This window comes from Podarcis cretensis, assembly GCF_951804945.1.
Source record: "Podarcis cretensis genome assembly, chromosome: 3".
In the NCBI taxonomy this organism is placed as follows: domain Eukaryota; kingdom Metazoa; phylum Chordata; class Lepidosauria; order Squamata; family Lacertidae; genus Podarcis; species Podarcis cretensis.
The window spans coordinates 107,810,332-107,833,068 of record NC_137172.1 but is presented as its reverse complement, the minus strand read 5'-3'; the positions used below and the strand labels follow the sequence as shown (position 1 = coordinate 107,833,068).

Here is a 22,737-nt window from a genome sequence, read left to right as displayed (position 1 = left end):
ATTGAGAAAATGGAAAAACACGCAGAGGTAGTTGTTCAACCTCCAAGGCGTGTTCGAAAACAGAAGCAATTACTTCCAAGTTTTCGGCGTTTGGCTTCTGAGACGCTCAAAAACCAATGTTCCACTGTATGAGGAAGGGAAGCCATTCTCTCAATATCATTTTCTGCCTGAACCTGCCCCACCTTCAGTTAATTCCCCCCCCTCCCCCCTGTCTATTAAAAGCCTTGGGTTGTATCCAACACAGTGTTCTGTGAACATTCCATCAGTGCAAGAATTTCTGCTTGTGCAATGCAATGTTCTCCCCCTTCCTCTCCCTGTTCACCCCCAAATCTATTCTAAGGGTTTTCCCCTAACCCTTTGGAGCAGATTTGGGAAGGCGAGGGGGGGGTGGCTCATTGCACAAGCAGAAATCCTTGCATTGATGGGATGGGATGGTTAAATACTACTCATTGTCTCCAATAAGGTAAAGTTGCTGTGGATTAAACCACAGAGCCTAGGACTTGCTGATCAGAAGGTTGGCAGTTCGAATCCCCGCGACGGGATGAGCGCCCATTGCTCAGTCCCAGCTCCTGCCAACCTGGCAGTTCAAAAGCATGTCAAAGTGCAAATAGATAAATAGGTACCGCTTCGGCGGGAAGGTAAACAGCGTTTCCGTGCGCTGCTCTGGTTCGCCAGAAGCGGCTTAGTCATGCTGGCCACATGACCCGGAAGCTGTACGCCGCCTCCCTTGGCCAATAAAGCGAGATGAGCGCCGCAACCCCAGAGTCGGTCACGACTGGACCTAATGGTCAGGGGACCCTTTAAGGTAAAGGTACTTGCACTTTGACGTGCTTTCGAACTGCTAGGTTGGCAGGAGCAGGGACCAAGCAATGGGAGCTCACTCCGTCGCGGGGATTCAAACTGCCAACCTTCTGATTGGCAAGTCCTAGGCTCTGTGGTTTAACCCACAGAGCCACCCGCATCCCATTGTCTCCAATATAATATGTAAAATTCAGCCTCCTAGAATAATGTTTAATATTTCAACTAACATGTGTCAGAATTGGTAAAGATTGCATCTCAAAAGCTGAGAATATATTTTACAACCAAACTTCTGTCTTACCTGGAGGTACAATTCAGAGACATTTGATAAGGCCGGCAGTTGAGGAGATACTTCCGAATCAAACCAACGTTAGGGAGCCTGTAACTCTGAATGGTGCCAGATTCTCGTCCCTAGACAAAAACAACTTTTGAGAAGCGAGGAAATATGAGCATAACACACCTTTCTTTATGTGCTGGACTAAGCCACAGCTAAGCAACCTGTATGTAGTCTTATCAAATGGATGAGCCGAAGGCTTGGGAGACTAATAAAGGCTTGGGAGACTAATAAAACTGTAGAGTTAGAAGGGACCATGAGGCTTCTCTAGTCCAAACCCCATTGCTGCTACTTCCTCTTCCCCTCAGTCCATTTGAAATTGCTGAGGCTTGGAAAACCCAAGAATTACCAACAATAGAAGAATGGCAGATGAAGATGATGGATTTTTCAGAGCTAGCCGACCTAAAAAAAATTATTTATACTTTTCAAATTTATACATTTCATTAAATTTACAATGACTTTAAAATTTCAAAGGTTGACTTCCTTCCCCCTTTCTGCGGTTCCTTAAATTTATTTTTTAATATCTTCTGCATATCCAAATTCATTTAATTTGCTCATTTAATTATCTACTTTAAATATATACTCTTATGAAACTGCGGGTTATTACAATAATCCTGCCAATCTTCTTATGCTTGCAATTTATCTGTAAATATTCAATAAGCCATTTCCATTCTTTTATAAAAATTTTGTTATCGTGATTTCTTATTCTTCCGGTAAGTTTTGCCATTTCTGCATATTCCATAAGTATTTGTATCCATTCTTCCTTTGCTGGGACTTCTGCTTCTTTCCATTTTTGGGTGAGGAGCATTCTTGTTGCTGTAGTCGCATACATAAATAAATTTCTATACAATTTAGGTAGTTCTGTCTCTATAATTCCCCAAAGAAAAGCTTCTGGATTTTTTTTTTTTTTTACAAAGGTTATTTTAAACATCCTTTTCAATTCATTATATATCATTTCCCAGTAAGCTTTAACCTTACTACAATACTAGGGATTGCTGTGGCTGGTGTTTGTATATAATCTTTTGTGCCTGAGACACGAATCAGCTTATCTCCTGTTTGGCACCTTCTCCTGTATGCCCTGAGGCATAGTCAGTAGTGGACACCGTAGTGGGGCAGCGACAGTACCTGACCTCCAGTAGGTCATATCACTGCTGTTTACCACCAGGTAGCAGAGAGGGATACATACAGTGGTACCTTGGTTTTCGAACAGAATGCATTCCGGGAAACTGTTCAACTCCCGGAACCATTCGAAATCCAAAGCTTGGCTTCTAAGTGGCTGCGAAAGCCACACTGGACGTTCTGAGAATTGTTCGAAAACCGGAACACACACTTACAGGTTTCGATCGTTCGGTAGCCGATTTGTTTGAGAGCCAAGGCATTTGGTTTCCAAGGTACGACTGTACAGTGGTACCTCGGGTTAAGTACTTAATTTGTTCCGGAGGTCCGTTCTTCACCTGAAACTGTTCTTAACCTGAAGCACCACTTAGCTAATGGGGCCTCCTGCTGCCGCCGCACCGCCAGAGCACGATTTCTGTTCTTATCCTGAAGCAAAGTTCTTAACCTGAAGCACTATTGCTGGGTTAGCAGAGCCTGTAACCTGAAGAGTATGTAACCCGAGGTACTACTGTATTGGAAACACATTGGTGCGAGCTCCAGATTGGCTCTGCTAGCGCACTTGTACCACAATGACGTCCCTGCTCCCTCTCTACCTCCCAGTGAACAGTAGCAGCAAGACTGGCCAGGGGTGTACTAGTGGGTATAGCCTTTTAGATTCAGCAGGGCAATATCATCCAGCTATAAATCTAAGGTTATTCTTGTGCAGTGTTAAGAGAACCATGTGTGCTTGGAAAAGAATATGCAAATATTGTTAATTAAATAAATGAATTAAAATAAACAGCACATTTGGTACTTACAATAATAAGTGTCTTATCAGATGCTGTTATTGCACAAATCGGATCCCTCGTTCCCTGAAACCGTATCAGATGTCAAGTTTAATCACCAAAAGCAGTTTTATTATTTGAAACATAGCTGTAGAGCGAAATTGCTAGCAAGAATATGGTAACATTTGGAAGGGAAAGTAGTTTTTTTTATTTACATGATAGAGCAATAAAAAAAAAATCAGAAGAAATCTAATGCACTTTCAGATTATAAACAACAACTCAAAACGGCTTTCCTCACAGACTGGCAAAACAAGATTCTGGTAAGAACTTACTTGTAAAGCTTTCGCATAATCAAGTACTCCATCACCTGCTCCAGAAGGGGTATCATCTACATGATAAATCCTGAAAGGAAAAATGGAAAAAGGAAATTAGTACCTTCTGAAGTACAGGGATATTTTTTAGGGCTTGCACTTTACATACTGCACATGATGTTTCGTTTCCCAAATGTGTGTGTGTTTTCCTGTGGTTGTTCTTAATGCAGGAGGGTTTTAAAAGTGTGGTTATAGGGTTGAGGAAGGCAGAAGGTTCTGAAGAACCTGTCTCTAAGAATAAAATCCAGAGTAGGGAGTCATTCTGTCTAGAGCACGTCCTCCAGTGCAATCTTGCAAGCAGGAAAATACTACACAGGAGGAAGGTTGGATTTTGGAGGTAGTGGGGTGCCAGACTGAAATGAAATATGGCAATTTGATTGGGAGAAATTCTCAAAGCAAAATAATCCAAACTTCCCATTATTATTCCAGGTATGACACAAAAATTTAGGCTTGGGTCCTAAGACAACTAGATGGGAAACTTTCCTTCTATGAACTTCATTAAGCTAACTTATCTTAGGATCCAATACACAGCATTGTAGAAACAGATAAAAAAGCTGGGCCATGAAAGATCTGAATAACATCAAAGAAGAGAATCCATTGGTGTTAAATAAGGGTCCCAGAAGCAGTTACAGTGAATGAGCTATGAAGAATATTTGGCATGCTGAATAAGAGATGTTAGTCCTTTCCTGCCTGGAATATAGGCAGATATTATTTACAAATTAATTATTCACAAAGCAACTATTTTATGAATTTGCTTGCAAATCAAATGTCACAGAGTTCATGCGAAGAGTTAAACAACATAGCACAGGAAAAGAAGCTGCAAAATCGAATAACAAACCTCTCTTTGCCCTCCTTTCTAGTTCGTGCCACCTGATTAATTTCCATTGCAGTGAGCTTCTTGTCCACGCGATACTGCCAGATATAAAACGCTTCTTTTGAAGCTGCAATCACCTGGGTTTTGGTCATGATAACGAACAGTGGTGCTATTATAAAATCCAAACAAGAAGCACAGATTGAATAGGTTCGTTGAATGGTGCAATCTTACTTAGACCAAGATAAGAAGCAGGTTGTGTACATGAGCAGCCAACATGCAGGTAGTCAACCTGAAGGTGTTGTTGTAGTAAAACTCCCATCAGCCTCAGCAAGCAGGGCCAATGGTCAGGGATGATGGGAGCTGTAGTCCGGAAACTATTGAAACTGGCTACCCTTGGGTGTCAGGTATAAGAAAAACAACACAAATCTCATGGCCTGGTTCAAAGATCTATATGTGCTGAACACAAAATGTGCAGGGAATTTCCAGAGAATAGGTGCTGGCACACTCAAGTATACATTTCTTATTTATTTCATAATACATGTGCTTCCTATAGTTGTCTTTAAAAACTTTGATTTTAGATAAAACAAAATAAAAAAATTCCTTCCAGTAGCACCTTAAAGACCAACTAAGTTAGTTCTTGGTATGAGCTTTCGTGTGCATGCACACTTCTTTGATTTTAGAGTTATCATTATATCCATTTCCATTCCCCTACTTGATTTGTATTCATTATGCTGTTAATTTTACAAAACAATGCATTCCTAATAATGGAAAGTTTTCTGCAGAAAATGGTAGCAGTGGAAGTCTCCACCCCACTTCATTGGATTTGGGGCACAAACGGAGAGTCTATGGTCTTCCTAGATGTTGTTGGACTGCAATTCCCAGAAACCCTGATCCCTGGCCATGCTAGCTGGGACTGATGGGAGTTGTAGTCAAATGGCATCTGGAGGGCCACATATCCCCCATTCCATTACAGTGTGTATACTTTTTGGGAGGAACAGTGGGCTATAAATTATCTAATAATAATAAATGACAGCGACAAAAACAAATGAAAGGTAAGATCAATAATACTACAGTAAGTAGCAAGGTACCCTGAAGTGTGATTCTTTCTATTGTGCTGCTCTAACATCTACCACCAACTATAAACAGTCCAATCAACAATCTCTATTGAGCTTTATCTATCAGTCGTTTTGATAGTTTAATATCCATGGCAGAAATAACCAATGAGCAAGAGAACACTGAAATTGAGAAACGTTAAGTGGGAGCTATGCTTCTACTCTGCCTACCAAGCTCTGTTGTTAGAAGCAGCTAGTATGGTAAATACATTTTAAAAGCCTCCCATTGAAAACTGTCAAATATTAGCCTTTGATGAACCTGCATGCAAATGCCTAATTAAAAATAATTGGAACTTGATAAGGAAAGGCAGTTGCAAATTGGACTCAAGCACTTGACTGAAACCTGGAAATTAAACAGTTTTTGAAGATTGGAATTGCATGAATAAAGTGTGCCTGCTTTAGTGACATTTGCAAAAGCCAGAACGATTCACAATATGCCTAATAAAACAGCAGATGTGTGGGTCCTTTGAAAAGTGAGCGTGATCGGCACTTTTGAAAAGAGCAAATATGTTTACATCACATGCACAGATGTTCTGATGTGCATGGGCAACCTATGTGTCAGGGAGGAGTTAGAAGTTTCCAGTTTCTTAGAGGGAGAAAGCATTCCCCAAGGGGGGGAGGGGAGCAGTGAATCTAATAGAAGAGAACAGGAGGAACAACAGGGAGGGACCGGCTGTTCCCAGGAAAGGCAAGGGTTAAGTTCTAGCTCAGATTCGGAGGAGGGGAGATACAAGCCAGCTCTAGAAAAAAGAGCAGGAAAGCGAAGGGAAGGGCGCCTTCCACATTTTGAGAGTGGCTGGTCATGGAGAAGCAGAGCTCAGAAGATATCTGAAATAAGTGACTCTGAGGAATAATTTTTAAGAACCGTTTATAAGATTGTTTTGTTAATACGCAATAAAAAGTTTTATAAAAGAACAAGAAGCGTTTGTGTGGTGATCTGAAGAGGACAACGACCAGGCCTGACACTGTGGCCTTGCAGATGTTGTTGGACTCCAACTCACATCAGCCTCAGACAGCATGACTATGAAGTTTCATGCATATCAGTTAATATCTTGATCCTGCTCCACTGAATTGAAATTTCAGCATTCATGACATAGGAAAACGGCCAAGTAAACAGCTATTTTCGTGGAGGAGGGTCAAGATATTAACTGATATTGTAATGGTTCTAGGGGTTGCTCGTGCGTAAGCAGGTACCTATCTCCCCGGCTGGGTGCAAACACCTGGCTGGGTTCCTGAGTGAACCTTTTCTGTCCGGACAGCCACTCACCTGTGGCTGACTCAATCGCTGGCAGTATCCGTCAGTGGGCGTTTCTTAAACTTTTTCCAGCAAAGAAGTTCTTTGACGCCTAGTCTCCGCCTACCCTCTCTGCGCGGAAGCCTTCTGCGCAGGGAGGGCGTGGGCAACGGAGGCCCCCTACTCTCTCTGTTGGTCCCAGGCAAGGAGTCATGAGACCGCCTCGCCACTTCCCCCAGCTGCCCCCCTTCTCCACTGGTGCTACACTGATTCTCTTCCCCAGAAGATGGGCTGCTCCTCCCAGTCCCTGGATGCTCTCTGGAATCCCTCTGGGTTTTGCTCTCCCCCTCCAGTACTGATGGCAGTTCCCTGACAGATATGCATGAAATTTCAGATATAGCTATATAAATCCCTAGTGTAGTAAGATCAAACTTTTGGAGCAGGCATTTTCAAAAAAAAGTTTTTTTATAAACCGCCCTACTAAACACCCAATGCTTTTCAGTGGAGCAGGGTCAAGATATTAACTCAGGGGTCAGCAAACTTTTTCAGCAGGGGGCCGGTCCACTGTCCCTCAGACCTTGTGGGGGGCCAGACTTTATTTGGGGGGGGGGGAAATGAACGAATTCCTATGTCCCACAAATAACCCAATGATGAATTTTAAATAAAAGCACACATTCTACTCATGTAGAAACACACTGATTCCCAGACCGTCTGCGGGCCGGATTTAGAAGGCGATTGGGCCGGATCCGGCCCCCAGGCCTTAGTTTGCCTACCCATGTATTAACTGATATGCATGAAATTTCAGATATAGCTATGTAATATCTAGTGTAGTAAGTTAAGACCTTTGGAGCAGGCTTTTTTTATGTTTTTTATGTACCGGCCAATTGGGCAACCTTTTGGAACAGCATGGAAGCTGGTGCTGGTGGAGGTGGGAATAACAAAATCACCTCTCTCCACGTTCTGGTAACAGAAGCCCTTCTGGATCAAATTGCCTTTGTCTGCACTGGACAGCACTGGCTACAAAACACTATGCTTTGTCCATAAAATAATATCAGTTTAAAATCCCATTCCTACCCGATGCAGCTGGCATTCTGAACAGAAATATCAATTAACAAGCAACTGGATCTAGACTAAACACGAGCACAGTTCCACTTATGGGATGCTCCCATGGGCAGAAGGTGGGACCCCCCCCGAAACCCCCCATAAAGGCTGAGGGATGCCCTATAACAGTGTGGGAGGTAGTGGAGGGGGGGGCTTCCTGGGGAATTTTTGTGTGTGAAAATCACCTCCCTCCCTTCTGCTGAATCAGAATCCCTTCTGCAATCAAAGGGGACAACATATGTCTGTATCCAGCCCACAGTCACTTTTGCAATTAGTTTCAAAAGAAGTGGACCTAGTAAGCCATACTAAAATGGCAGTACAGTGGTGCCCCGCAAGACGAATGCCTCACAAGACGAAAAACCCGCTAGATGAAAGGGTTTTCCGTTTTGGAGGTGCTTCGCAAGACGAATTTCCCTATGGGCTTGCTTCGCAAGACGAAAATGTCTTGCGAGTTTTTCCGACTTTCCCCCCCTTTCCCCCCCTTCTTCTAAGCCGCTAAGCCGCTTATCCACTAAGCCGCTAATAGCGCTAATCCGCTAAGCCGCTAATGGGCTTGCTTCGCAAGACGAAAAAACCGCTAGACGAAGAGACTCGCGGAACGGATTCTTTTCGTCTTGCGAGGCACCACTGTAGTAGGTAGACTTACTTCTGTTACAGTTTGCTAACATTTCAAGACACTAAACAGCAAAGAGTTTGCCAGCTCTGTCACATAAGTAGTAGTAGTTAGCCATTTTGGATTGCCATTGCATTGGATTGCCCCGAAATGATTTGGGGCAAAGGCTCAAGAAGGATAATGAATAAAACTCTGAACATCTGCTTACCAATGTCAATATATTTTGGATCCAGAGGAGTACCAATGGAATTGCAGAGAACAAGTACATACTATGGAAAATAAAAATAAAAACACATAACTGTCAAACCAAAACACAGAATCCACTATGTTCGGCAACTCAAATTATATTGAACCCAGCTTATATATTATTATTTAAATCTGTATCCTCCCAAAGGAGCCCATATAGATTAGGTAAGGAAATACATCCAAGATTTATGATGGCATAACAAGTTAATATAATATTTTTAAATCGTTTTTAATAGGAGAAGAAAGGAACAAGAACTCATGTTTCATTAGTATCAAGCTAAATTCCTTTCAACTAAAACCACCACCACAACAAGGAACCCATCCCTTTGCAACAAAATGCCACTGCTTATGAAAGGGCAAAGCACAAAATATGATGTTAGAAAGCACCACTGAATCCCTTTGACTAATCAGTGAGTTGAGTCTAGATTACTTGAACTTGGATCCCATTGAAATCAATATGAAAAGTTAGTCACAACTTAGTAAGATTCATGTCACCTGTTCAGTGAGGTTTCTGAAGCCAATATAGTATTTTGGGGGTTTATACGTCATTCGAAGAAGGTCAAATATACTATCACTCTCTGTAAAACAGCACGGATCTAAAGGGGGATGTCATGGAACTGCCATTGGCTCAGAGGTGAGAGGGGGAAGGGCAGATGGATTACAGAGAGCCTCCAAAAATTGTGGGAAGCAGCACTTCCTCAGCAGAGGAAGGAAGCCACACCTCTAGTGGGGAAGAGCTGCAGGGCTCGGAGGATGCAAGGCGGTGCCAGGACACCTTGCCTGAGCAAAGCGGGGAGCAGGGATGTCCCCCTTTACCCAGGCCTTCCTTGCGCAGTAGGCTTTCGTGTAGAGAGGGGAGGCGTCAGCTGGGGGTCAAGAGACTACTGTGCTGGGGAAAGTTTAAGGACCGCCCACTCTCAGATTCTGCTAGTGAGTGAGCAAGACATGGAATAGAGGCATTCTGCATTGTAAATGTTTTTGCACCAATAATAAAGCCTTTGAAAAGACCAGTGAGGGCTCTTGACTGATCACTCTCGAGCAACCACACCGATAGGCATAACAGGGCAGTTCCAGAAATTATAATTCAATGAAATGGGTGCTGATTACATATACCTAAATAGTAAATCATATCATACCCATACAAGCTACCCATTAAAGCAGCATATAAAAGAATTGTTTTACCATTGCACCAAGAGAGTCAGTTTCATGCTCCTCCTTTGTAAGCATTGTACAAGAGATATGGGAAATAATTAATTCTTTTGGCAAATAAAGAATACCAATTAAACTAAGTATATTGTATGTAACAGCAAAAAGAAAAAGCAAGGCTGTTGGATTTCTTCCATATAGATAGGCTTCCAAATTATTAACAGTGATGTAGAAAAATTTACTTGCACCTTAGCATTTTGCTCTATGTCCTTCCCAGTGCTTTTTTTCTGGAGGGACGCAGGAGTATGCATACCCCTAAACATTTTGTGAATCTTTGTACTTTTGTCCATTTGCTATATTTACCGGTATTTTCCCCGATTTGAACTATAAAATGGTGATTTTCTTGAGTCAAAATGAGAGTACCCCTAAACATTTTAAGAAAAAAGCACTGGTCCTTCCTAACTGCATCACATTTCAAAATACAAAGCCGTATTCTCAACATCAAAGGAGGACTGTTCCTTGGGTTTAGTAATGTTAGAGAGAGTTGAGCAGACTCAATGGAAAGCTAAAAAGCAGGTGTCCCAGAAGCACAGTATTCAGCATGACATTAAGGCTGCAAAATAAACTTAGGTACATACCCAAACTCCTGATTGTTCCTTTGCTGGAGCAAGGCACACTCCCAACTGCCCATCAGCAGAGAGGCTGCAGGATCATGGCTTGCTCAAGGAGTGGGGAGGCAATTTTCATATAATGGAAATTGCTTCTGCCCCCCAGCATAGCTTTGGAACCACCTAGGAGAAAGGAAGGCTTGCAAAGCCCTTTCCTGTGCTCTCTGTTCCAACCTATGATGTTGCAGGTTGAAAGGCTCATAGTGGGGAGAGCTTTGCAAGCCTTCCTCGTTCTTGAGAACTCTGTACAAGGGACTGTGACTGGTGGGTTGGCCAACGAATTGGGAGCCAAAAACATTCCCCACCTGTTTTGAATACAGTGGTACCTCGGGTTACATATGCTTCAAGTTACACACGCTTCAGGTTACAAACTCCACTAAGCCAGAAATAGTGCTTCAGGATAAGAACTTTGCTTCAGGATAAGAACAGAAATCAGGCTTTGGCGGTGCGGCGGCAGCAGGAGGCCCCATTAGCTAAAGTGGTGCTTCAGGTTAAGAACAGTTTCAGGTTAAGTACGGACCTCCAGAACGAATTAAGTACTTAACCCGAGGTACCACTGTATAAGCCTGCTGGCAGGGTTTTACTGTTGTTTATTTTATGTTCTAGGCAGAATTTCCTGATGTTGTTGATACTTTAGAAACAACAACAACAACAACAACAACAACAATTAATCAGTGCTTTGAAGATTTACAACTTGCAGCAGAGCTTTCAACTACAGCTTCTAACTCGTTCTTGCCACAAGGGTGATGTTAAGCTCCTTTGTCTTTGAAGGGAACTGAAATGGTAATGAGTGGACCTTCTATCAGGGCTCTGCAAACAAATTAACTGTTCCATTTTCTAATTCAAAGTGATTCAGCAAGAGTTATAAGGTAACTAGGGATACCTGAAGTTGATTTTCATCGGCTTTGGTTGCCAAAATGCAGAAGTCTCCACAGGTTGTAATGGAAATCAGACTCTTGACATATTTCAAATACTTTTCATTGTTTTTTATGTCCCAGAAGACCACACAGTACTCTGGACGATCAGGTCGGGTATATGCATAAACCACTGTATTAGTGCAGTAACCCCACTGTCAACAAAGAAAACATTATTCGTTATTCATAGTAGAGAGTAACATATAGCAACATCATTCATAGTGTAGAGCAGGGTTTCCCAAACTTGGGTTCCCAGACTTTTTTGAGGACTATAATTCCCATCATCCCTGACCACTGGTCCTGCTAACTAGGGATGGTGGGAGTTGTAGTCCAAAAACAGCTGGAGACCCAAGTTTGGGAAACCCTGGTATAGAGTAACATATAGAAAATATAACGTACAGACCTACCACTCATCATTACTATTCTCTAATGGACATGGTGAAAAGCTGCTATTAAAATTGTAAATATAATTATTTTTCTATAAAGTGGTACCTCGGGTTAAGTACTTAATTCGTTCCGGAGGTCCGTTCTTAACCAGAAACTGTTCTTAATCTGAAGCACCAATTTAGCTAATGGGGCTTCCTGCTGCCGCCGCAGCCCAATTTCTGTTCTCATCCTGAAGCAAAGTTTTTAACCTGAAGCACTATTTCTGGGTTAGCAGAGTGTGTAACCTGAAGCGTATGTAACCCAAGGTACCACTGTACCAATTTCTATACTGCCGTTCATTCAAAGTTCACTTGGCGGTTTACAGTACAAAACCACAAAAATACATACCACAATAACAAAAAACAACCAATTACACCCCACCCACCTAAGTTTAAAAGGCCATAGGTTGCTTAATTAGCCAAAGGCCTGAGAGAAGAGGAATGTTCTTGCCTGGCACCTAAAGATATGTAACGAGGGTGGCAGGCGAGCCTTTCTGGGGAGATCATTTCACAATTGTGGAGCCACTTCAGAAAAGGCTCATCCTCATGTTGTCACTCTCTGGACATCTCACGGAAGAGGCACATGAAGAAGGGCCTCAGACAGGGAGAGGCGGTCTCTGAGGTGTTGTGGTATCCCAAAGAGATTATTCATTTTAATATCATAATCTCAGGCATCTCTTTCTTTAGTGCTTGCAAATGGCACTATAAGCCTTCCAGTGAAAGAAGTGGCATTCTGCAGCTACTTACCTTATAGTCCGGCCGGATATTTGCAAAATAAATACATTGGTCAACGGCTAGTGATATTTTTAAGCCTCCTCCTTCCCAAGACAGAGCTGAAACTTGTTTGCCTGGAACCTTCAGGGTACGCAAATGCTGAAACAACACCATCCATTCACTGGTTACATGGTATCTGCAGGACTTCCAATTGGGGCATAACTGAATATACTGCACAATATATTTTTGCAGGTATGACTGGAAGAAAGGTGTACATGAACTCAAGAAGGCCTGGGCCTTCTTGCCAATCTAATAGGATGACTTGAGAGAGGTAATTTGTATGGAATATGGGTATAACTGTGATAAAGAGCTTGGCATTCCCCGCCCCCCTTTTCTTTCTCTTTTCTCTTTTTTCCTCTTCTTTTTTGGCTTCTATCTCTCTCTTGGCTTAGTTTGGCTTTTATTGTATATTATGTTGAAAACTTTCAATAAAAAAGTGATTGCGTAAAGAGAGAGGTAATTTCTGATACTGTATCTCCTGAAATTAAATTCTTAAAAAACAGGAACAAGCAACATTTATGGAGAGGGCTAATATTTAATTTTAGCCAACCAGAGTACACCGGATCAAATAGGAAAATGAAAGAAATGCTTTTACCTCACCAAATGGAGAGTAGAACTGTACCACGTTTATATCTTTATCTTGTCCAGCTATTTTCTGGAAGCCTGCAATAGCCAGGACATTTCCACAGTGGTTCCACTGGAGAGTCACGACATTCAGAGCAGCATCGATTAAGACAGGATCTGGTGGTTATAAGTTTGGAAAAGAAATGTTACAGACACGAGCTCTTACAAATAGCTTATCTGAAAAAGGATCTGAGTTACATCGCCCTCCAGCAAGACCTCCAAGCCTTAAATTCACAGTGCTTCTTTCAATGAGTAATAGGAAGTTGTGCTTACTTTGATCATTCTCATGTCTCATTATTTGGCATCGTCCATTGTCAAAACAAATAGCAAGGCAAGGGCAATCTGGCTCAATGTAGCCCTCTGTTCCAGGGTACCAGTGGATTCCAGCAATACTGAATGCTCCAGTTACATTCACCAAGCAGTTCATTTTCATTTTCATCTAAAGTGACCATTTAACATATGTAAGTAAGAATGAACTATCACTGGTGGCTTAAACAGATGTGCAGGTTGATGCTGTGCAAGTTTATTTGAAAGAAAGACCCACTGCATTGAATTAGTTTTACTCCCAAGTAAGTTTGCTGAATGGGAGAACCAATCTTAGCTTAAATGTAAACCAATGCAAACCAAGATATTTTTTTTCAAAAGTGAAGTACATAAACAAATGAAAGAATAAATAGGCAGCTAACTCTGGCTGCAATCCACATATCAATTAAGTCAAAGTGTTGGCATTCCGTCCAAGTTAATGGCACTGGCTTCAGTTAAATCACCTTCATTGGTTGCTGTAACCAGCTGCCTCTGTATTTGTGCTCTATTAAACACCATTACATGCTCCTGTTTTCAATTCCTGCGGTGATTGCAGAACAGTTTTTAAGCACGTCATTACAGAAGGATAAGCACTAGTGAGTTTATGCAGCACCAGTGTAGATCAGGCAGAAAAAAATCTTCCCAACTGCAAGATCAACCAGACAGTGAAGGCACCCAATAGATTATACTTCTTACACTTCTGAACTTACCATAAAAGTCCCATTCTTGTCATAAATGTGTATTTCACCATTTGCCATTCCAAAGAGTAGAGTCCTGCCATCTGGAGACCATGCCACATGATGGAGCTGTACTTTCAAATCCTTTCCCCAAATGCGATTCCCTTTTAAGAGAAAATACATTCAACATAGTAAAGGGGTAAAGGGGACCCCTGACCATTAGGTCCAGTCGTGGCCGAGGGAGCCGGCGTGCAGCTTCCGGGTCATGTGGCATGACTAAGCCACTTCTGGGGAACCAGAGCAGTGCACGGAAACGCCGTTTACCTTCCCGCCGGAGCGGTACCTATTTATCTACTTGCACTTCGTGCTTTCGAACTGCTAGGTTGGCAGGAGCAGGGACCGAGCAACGGGAGCTCACCCTGCTGCGGGGATTCGAACCTCCAACCTTCTGATCGTCAAGTCCTAGGCTCTGTGGTTTAACCCACAGCGCCACCCGCATCTCTACGTTCAACATAGCCTACAACTAAAAATAAAATTTATGCCACTTAAAATACTAAAGGATCGCTACTGCAAAAGTTCAAATGATGAATGTTAATTCATGCACACATACACAGCAAAAAAAGAGCAATGTATTCTGCTCTTTTTTCTACTGTTATATAAACAATCCATGAACACAGTTCTGTTCCATTCATGGAATCAAAATGAGAATCTAAACCATTGCAAACATGACAGTATGGCTTTACTATGCTTTTGACAACTATTAGCAGGCTATAGACACATGAGTCTAACTGCATATCATCATACATTCCAATAAATCTTGACATATTAAAAATATTATTCATGTATTAAATTTATTGGGTAAGCTGACATACAGGCATATCCTAATTTCAATTGCTGTTTATATATTATTCCCCAAACAAAGAATATGCTTTTATCTCAGGGAATTTAAGTCAATTTTTATTAGCTTTCATTTTCATATGTAAAAATGTAGAAATACAGAGCACAAAAACCTCATGGGTGAGTTCTAAAGTAGCACAAACAGGAATCCACTCTTGCAGTGGGGCTTCTCCTCCCTTTCCTCCCCCTGTGTCTGTTGAAAATCTGCTTCAAAATCCAGATTTGGGGGGCACATGGGGGAAGGAAGGAGGAGAGAGACCTAAAGTACAGATGTACAAGGGGGGAGACATCATTGGCTGTCACCCCCATATCTCTGTGGTCAGATATCATCAACATAGCAGTTGCAAATTGAAAAGGAGGACAATAAGATTTTGGCAAACAAAAACATTATTTTCAGGAGTCACAATTCTATTAAAGCAAATTTAGTCAAACGCAAATTCATCTGCAATGTTTGTGAATCATATTCACTGCAAACAATGCTATAAGAGTCTTTTATTTAGTACAGGAGATACTTTACCATCCACAGAACCAACAATTACAGCACCGTCTTCATATATAATGCAAATTTTTTGTCCATCAGCATTCCATCTCATACTTCGAACAACAGATTTATTTCTGTTGTTGATCATTTCCTCATACCAAGAACCTAAAGCCAAAGAATAAATGTTCAGCCACACCTTCAACACTGCTGTACTTCATCTGAACTATTTGTATTAGAAGTAAACCAGTTGGAATTATCTGCCAAAAACATTGTACATTATCTGGGTAGCATGTTAAATCATAGTAAGAAATATTTTAAAATAATTTACTAGTGAATAAAAAATAATGATGACTTAAATCTGTGGTCATCTCTTGATTGATAGCTTATTTGACTCTTAGAAGACATCTGAAGGCAACCCTGTACTGGGAAGTTTTTAATGTTTGATGTTTTATCATGTTTCTATCAATGTTTTATCATGTTTTTAATATTCTGTTGTGAGCCGCCCAGAGTGGCTGGGGCAGATGGGTGGCATACAAATAATAGAATTACCATTATTATTATTATTATTATTATTATTATTATTATTATTATCATCATCCCCCCCAGCCCCCCCCCATATTTATAGGGAAGAAGATAATAAATGATTGGTAGATTATTTTTAATTGGAGGGGAAAGAGCTAAGAATTTTCTATGGAAAAGATGGTTTTAGCGCTCTAAATTTCAAACTGACTTTATTAAAAATCACAAGCTTCCAATGAATTTAAGAAAGCTTAATCCATGAAACAATAAAATCTAAGCAAATCAGCTGCTGTGATTATACATAAAGCCAGCAAACAGCCCTACTACACATGACAACCTGTCAGAACAAAATACATGTAGGCTAAAAGGCAGATATGCTGTTGGTGAGAAGAGGGGCAAAAAGGCAAGAAGTAAACTTAAGAATAAATCCAGTAGCCCTGTGCACTTTATTGGTGGCTAAGTGACTGGCTTTACAGCACTGGAAGGAGTGGACAGCTCCCTCCAGGAGCTCATTGGCCGGAGGAACTTCCGTTCTTGCAGCATATGGAAGAGCTACTTTCTCTGTGAGGGACGCAGGTGGCGCTGTGGGTTAAAGCCTCAGCGCCTAGGGCTTGCCGATCGAAAGGTTGGCGGTTCGAATCCCTGCGGTGGGGTGCGCTCCCGCTGCTCGGTCCCAGTGCCTGCCAACCTAGCAGTTCGAAAGCACCTCCGGGTGCAAGTAGATAAATAGGGACCGCTTACCAGCGGGAAGGTAAACGGCGTTTCCGTGTGCGGCTCTGGCTCTGGCTCTGGCCAGAGCAGCGATGTCACGCTGGCCACGTGACCCGGAAGTGTCTCCGGACAGCGCTGGCCCCTGGCCTCTTAAGTGAGATGGGCGCACAACCCCAGAGTCTGTCAAGACTGGCCCGTACGGGCAGGGGTACCTTTACCTTTACCTTACTTTCTCTGTGGAGGGGCAAAGAGCACAACTATTCTGAGATCTGGGACCCCTTTTTAGAGTTATGGGCTCCACGCACAGGGTTTTCTCCATATGTGCCTGACTTTGCAAAATGGTATTGTGAATTGGCCTGCTTTCCTTCTTTGTGCTGTTATGGAAAAACTTACAACTTAATATTCTTTTTATTTTTTTAAAGAATAAATTGATTAAGGTAAGCATTTAGAACAATTTTTAAAATCATTAAATAATGCTACTCGCGGCTTTGTAACCAGCAATTAAAAACCTGGAGAAGCATTGTACAAATCTCAAAAGCATCTATTATTTGAGATTTCACAAAGGCACAATAAAGACTTGAGATACCACAGTGATATTATTGCCAATCTCCAACAAATCGTCTACCTTTATACAGCATCCACACAATAATAAGTCCATGCTCATCACTGCTAGTTAATTTCTGATACTGTTCATTCCAAGTCACTACTTGCACAGCACCTAGAAAATTATAGAGTATATTATTGGATCACAACAATATTGTTAATAACACACAATTAAAATGTTATTAATTCAAAAAAATACATTATCCAGAAACATCAGTCATAATAATATAACAGTATTTGTGAGCTCATAAATAACAAAGCAATATAGGGCATAATGAAAAAATAAAGTATAGCTTGGATCCAATGGAGTTATTCCATTCACAGAATATGCTTTTTTTTAATGTAAGGGCCTTTGATACAATAGGGGTTCCTAGAAATGGAAGAGAGAAAATATTTACCAATTTTCCCTCCCCACTAGAGCTCCAAGCACCTCTGCCTATATTGGTCCAAGGAGATATGTCATGTCTTTGAGCATATTTTTGGGGATGTATGGGAAATCTGGAATTCACCTTCTCCCACATCCACTCACAAGAGTCTTTGCTAGATTCAAGACCTTTACATGATGCTTTTCACTTATTTTTCTCTTTGCATAATTGTATTTTAACATGTTAATCTTCTATACCACTTTGGCATGCTGAAATGATAAGCAATTTATACGTACACCTAATAAATGTGAAATTGCAGGTGGAAAGGGGTCTATTGGAGGGACAAAGATTACAAACCTAGTGATATATTTAATGTAATATTTTGATAAAAATAAATCAATGTAGGCAATAACATCTTTTAAATCTTGAAGAACTGTGGCTGATATTTGCCTTTGCTTATCTAACAATGTACCCCATCTGAAACATTAATATGCTGTTGGATGGTTCAAGGAGAAAATAAACTGAAAACATGATGTCGAAGATGTACCGCACATATATTTTTTACTTCATTTGCAATAATTGCACATGCAGTAGCAGATCCCAAACAATGAACTCTAATGTTTGTTTTCTTGCATAAATGAATTAACAGAGAAAAAATATCAATGGAAAGTGCATCAGTTTCTGAACACCTTATTCAGCAGGCAATTTTAAACTAGTCTATAATGAATGCATATTAAATACAGGATCATAATGATTCTCACCAGTGTGACCTTCCAGTGTTTGATTCATTGAGAGATTGCTAGGTGCTGCAAGCCCCTTTGCTTTGGATTCATCTAAAAAGAAGTTTAAATACCATTTTAAAACAAAGGTTGGAATCCTAAATTGTTCTCCCTGTAGCACAAAGCCTCCATAGCTCTTAACAACATGTCCACATATACTCAGGGGTCCCCCATCATCAGAAAAAGGGATGCAGAACTCTGCAAAATGTGGGGAAAGGTGGACTAAAGTCTAATTCCTTAGAGCTCCTCCATGGCCTGCCCGGGCTGCCCACCCGTCTCCCTCTCGTTTCCCATCTCCCCACCCTCCACCCCATCAATACGTCCCCTTAGAGCATGGGGGCCGGATCCAGCCCAATCGCCTTCTAAATCCGGCCCACAGACGGTCCAGGAATCAGCGTGTTTTTACATGAGTAGAATGTGTGCTTTTATTTAAAACGAATCTCTGGGTTATTTGCGGGGCATAGGAATTCGTTCAATTCCCCCCCCCCAAAAAAATATAGTCTGACCCCCCCACAAGGTCTGAGGGACAGTGGACTGGCCCCCTGCTGAAAAAGTTTGCTGACTCCTGCCGTAGAGAGTCACAAAGCTTCCCCCATGGACCCACTTTCTGCATCTTTGTGTAGCATTCCCTGGTGTTCGCATCACAGGACCAGAAAAATGGTTGACTGCACTCATCTGTATGCCTTCCACACAATGAAAATGTCAGAACAGATTGAGTGCGTTGCACTGCGGCATCAAAACATCAAGGGCATTGCACTGCTACAATAACTCAGGATAGTGTGACAAATCTGGCACCAGTCATGTGGCCATAGAGGGAGCAAGTTGACAGACCAGCTACAGAGCTAAAGAGAGACAATCATATGCCACCACAGAATGGGAACCAGATTGTACTGATGCAATGCTAGATGTTGTTGTTTATTCGTTTAGTCATGTCCAACTCTTTGTGACCCCATGGACCAGAGCACGCCAGGCAATCCTGTCTCCCACTGCCTCCCGCAGTTGGGTCAAACTCATGCTGGTAGCTTCGAAAACACTGTCCAACCATCTCGTCCTCTGTTGTCCCCTTCTCTTTGTGCCCTCAATCTTTCCCAACATCAGGGTCTTTTCCAGGGAGTCTTCTCTTCTCATGAGGTGGCCAAAGTATTGGAGCCTCAGCTTCAGGATCTGTCCTTCCAGTGAGCACTCAGGGCTGATTTCCTTAAGAATGGATAGGTTTGATCTTCTTGCAGTCCATGGGACTCTCAAGAGTCTCCTCCAGCACCATAATTCAAAAGCATCAATTCTTCGGCGAGCAGCCTTCTTTATGGTCCAGCTCTCACTTCCATACAGGCAATGCCAGTAACTGTTTTCAAATATCTGATAGGCACAACAGAAGTGTCACTTACCTATTTTTGTCTCCAATTTTAAAACTTTCAGCAGACCATCTTCTCCCCCACATGCTATATAGCCCTGGTCCTTGCTCCAAGAAATAGATCTTAGCCGAACATTGCCAGGAATTGTGATCTGAAAGGAAGATGGTTTCATAATGGAAATGGAAACCAAGTTCAATATTGCTGACCTCAAAATATGGACCGGTTGCACATCATAAATTCAAAGCACATACACCCCACCCCTGGCAAGAATCCTGGGACAGTAGCTACCTTTTTGCAGTGCCACAATTTCCAGCAACCTTAACAAACTACAATTCCCATTCTTGGAGGGTGGTGTGCTTTAAATGTATGGCGTGACACACATCGCTTCTCCAGTGTACAAGGTAATACAGTCATACCTTGGATCTCAAATGCCTTGGCTCCCGAAAAAATCGGCTCCTGAACGATCGAAATCCGGAAGTGAGTGTTCCAGTTTTTGAATAATTTTCGGAAGCTGAACGTCCAACGCGGCTTCTGATTGGCTGCAGGAGCTTCCTGCAGCCAGTGGGAAGCCACACTTAGGTTTCCAAACATTTTGGAAGTCAGACAGACTTCCGGAATGGATTCCGTTCGATTTCCAAGGTGTATAAGCAAAAGACAGGCCCTTGCCTCAAGGAGCTTTATAAACTGTAAGAAGTTCTTTTCAGGCTATACAACTGAAATGAAAAGGTTTCTGGGGCAACATGGGGGTCAAACAGAGGAGAAAAGAACACCAAAAGCTGTAAAAAAAAACCTATTGAAAGCTTCAAAAGTTGCTCCAGTATCAGGAAGGGTTGCTGTATTAGTTAATGGACCAGAGGGAATAGCTGACAGTCTGAAGGAATTAAATGAGGTGGGGATTTATTGTTGTTTTTTACACAGCAGGCCCTCCAAGTGTCCCTATTTTCCAGGGACAGCCCTGAATTTACAGAAGCTGTCCCAGTTCCTGACTCGATCCTGGAATGTCCCACTTTTTCATAAGTGGTCCCTATTTTCACCAGAGAAATATTGGAGGGTATGGAGTTATGCATGCTTTCATCCGTCCCCTGAAGCCAAAGAGATAAGTACTGTAACTCTATTTTAGAAGACATCTGAAGGCTTTTTATTTTTATTTTTATTTTTATATGGGAACCACCTGGAGTGGCTGGGGCAAGCCACTCAGATGGGTGGGGTATAAATATTATTATTATTATTGAATAGGATGTCTTTATTTTCATCAGAGAAATGTTGGAGGTTATGACAGCGAGGTAACAATATTCACCATATAGATCAATGGCGCTGAGCACCTTTCATAAAAACAACAACAAACAACTTAACTGTGTAAAAAAAATAAGTGATCTTATCGCGGTTGTGTCCCGCTTTCCTCCTGGCCCGTGGTTCCCAGTGTGGGGCACATGCCCCACAGAGGGACAATTTGATTTTTTGCGGGGGGGGGGAGGGAGGCAATTTGAGAATGAGTTATTAACATTATATGTCACTGAGTGGAGGCATCAGGATTTTAAAGATGCTTAGGTGGGGCATGGCCCAAAAAAGGTTAGGCATCGATGGTCCTGGCGTGCACATTCAGACGTTCCCAACCAGGGTTTCCCAAACCTGGGTTCTCCAGCTGTTTTCGGGCTACAACTCCCATCATGCCTAGGATTGGGACTGCAGTCCGAAAACAAGTTTGGGGAGCGTCGCCCGCGACCTACGCGCAACTCGCGCCTAAACCCTCGGGCGACGAAAACGCGCGGCGGATGTCATGTGTGAAGCGCTTCGACACGTGTCCTCCACCACCAACAAACGAGCATCTCTTCTGGCTGCAATCCGAAAACAACAACACGCGCAGGCGAGGGAAAGCAGTGCTGGTGGCAAAGGGGAGGGTCGCTGTCGGGGGTAAAAAAAAGCACTTTTTAGGAGGAAAGTGAACTTTTGGAGCATGCGCCATGCGCCCCCCGAAGGTCCGGGGGCTGTTTGTGGGATTTCAAGGCAGCCCCGCTTTAACCCCCCCGCCCAAATTTAGCCGCCCCCCCAAAAAAAATATCACACGAAAGCCTTTACCTTCTTGCTCAGGTAGACAAACATCCTGCCGAGAGTCTTCCCCCTATCGATTCACACGCGCGCCGCCGCCGTCTCCATGGCAACAGAGGCCTAGCGCCTCCGGGCTCGCCTTAGCAACCCGCCGCCGCCGTCGTTGTCGCCGCCTGGGAAGAAAAGCTTCCGGGTCAGAAGAGAAATGAAAGGAAATAAAGTTTAAGAACGACAGCAACGAAAAGGAAAGGAAAGCCAAGTCTCCCGCGGCACTTCAAGCCTTGTCCACGCTTCGTCTTCGCCTATTCCGCGGCTTCGTACGCGCTGCGGCAAAACAACAACAACAAACCCCAGAAATCGTCATTGCTCCTCCATAACCCGCGACTGTTTTGCTCCCTGGTTTCCCTAATAATAATAATAACAATAACAACGATGCATTGTTTATATGCCGCCCATCTCACTGAGTTAACTCTTCTTTTTTAAATACACACACATACACACACACACACACACACACACATATATATATTCCATATAGCTATGGAATATATATATATTCCATAAAGCTATGGTGTGTGTGTGTGTATATATATATATATATGTATATATGTAATAATTTTGAGAGGTTGGATAGTTACAATGGAATGGTCCCAGTGGTAGGGTGCATATTTTTATTCCTACTTATCTGTGAAGTAAGAATAAAAATGTTCACCCCACCACCGGGACCATTCCATTGTAACTATCCAACCTCCCAAAATTTCAACACTTCTTGCGATAGTTTGACCCCATTTCCATTTGAGTACATGCCATAGAAAGGTATAGTTAATTTGCTTTCTTAGCCTATTTATATTAAATTATTCAATCGCTGATTGCTTGCTACAATCAAATATGAAATGCAGAAATCAGAGTCTATTAATAGCTCTACCAAAGCAACTTCAGTATTGGTTCCA

General features: G+C 42.2%; 1 protein-coding gene across 2 annotated transcripts in view; it reads right to left on the bottom strand.

Annotated features, from left to right (window-relative positions):
• The window catches only part of WDR35 (WD repeat domain 35), a 44,173-nt gene extending 21,944 nt beyond the window's left edge, over positions 1–22,229 (bottom strand). The window contains exons 1-16 of one of the 2 annotated variants that reach the window (XM_079969722.1): positions 21,818–22,229; positions 19,775–19,892; positions 18,372–18,443; positions 17,268–17,360; positions 15,449–15,577; positions 14,068–14,198; positions 13,328–13,493; positions 13,026–13,171; positions 12,404–12,529; positions 11,201–11,386; positions 9,686–9,718; positions 8,466–8,526; positions 4,222–4,366; positions 3,345–3,414; positions 3,046–3,099; positions 1,100–1,209 (exon numbers count right to left, since the gene is read on the bottom strand). In XM_079969722.1, coding sequence (XP_079825848.1) covers positions 1,100–1,209; positions 3,046–3,099; positions 3,345–3,414; positions 4,222–4,366; positions 8,466–8,526; positions 9,686–9,718; positions 11,201–11,386; positions 12,404–12,529; positions 13,026–13,171; positions 13,328–13,493; positions 14,068–14,198; positions 15,449–15,577; positions 17,268–17,360; positions 18,372–18,443; positions 19,775–19,892; positions 21,818–21,841 — 1,664 coding nt within the window. In that variant the 5' untranslated portion in view covers positions 21,842–22,229. The remainder of the gene's footprint in view (positions 1–1,099; positions 1,210–3,045; positions 3,100–3,344; positions 3,415–4,221; positions 4,367–8,465; positions 8,527–9,685; positions 9,719–11,200; positions 11,387–12,403; positions 12,530–13,025; positions 13,172–13,327; positions 13,494–14,067; positions 14,199–15,448; positions 15,578–17,267; positions 17,361–18,371; positions 18,444–19,774; positions 19,893–21,817) is intronic. The other variant, XM_079969723.1, reaches the window with a different exon arrangement.
• Between the last annotated feature and the right edge of the window lie 508 nt (positions 22,230–22,737).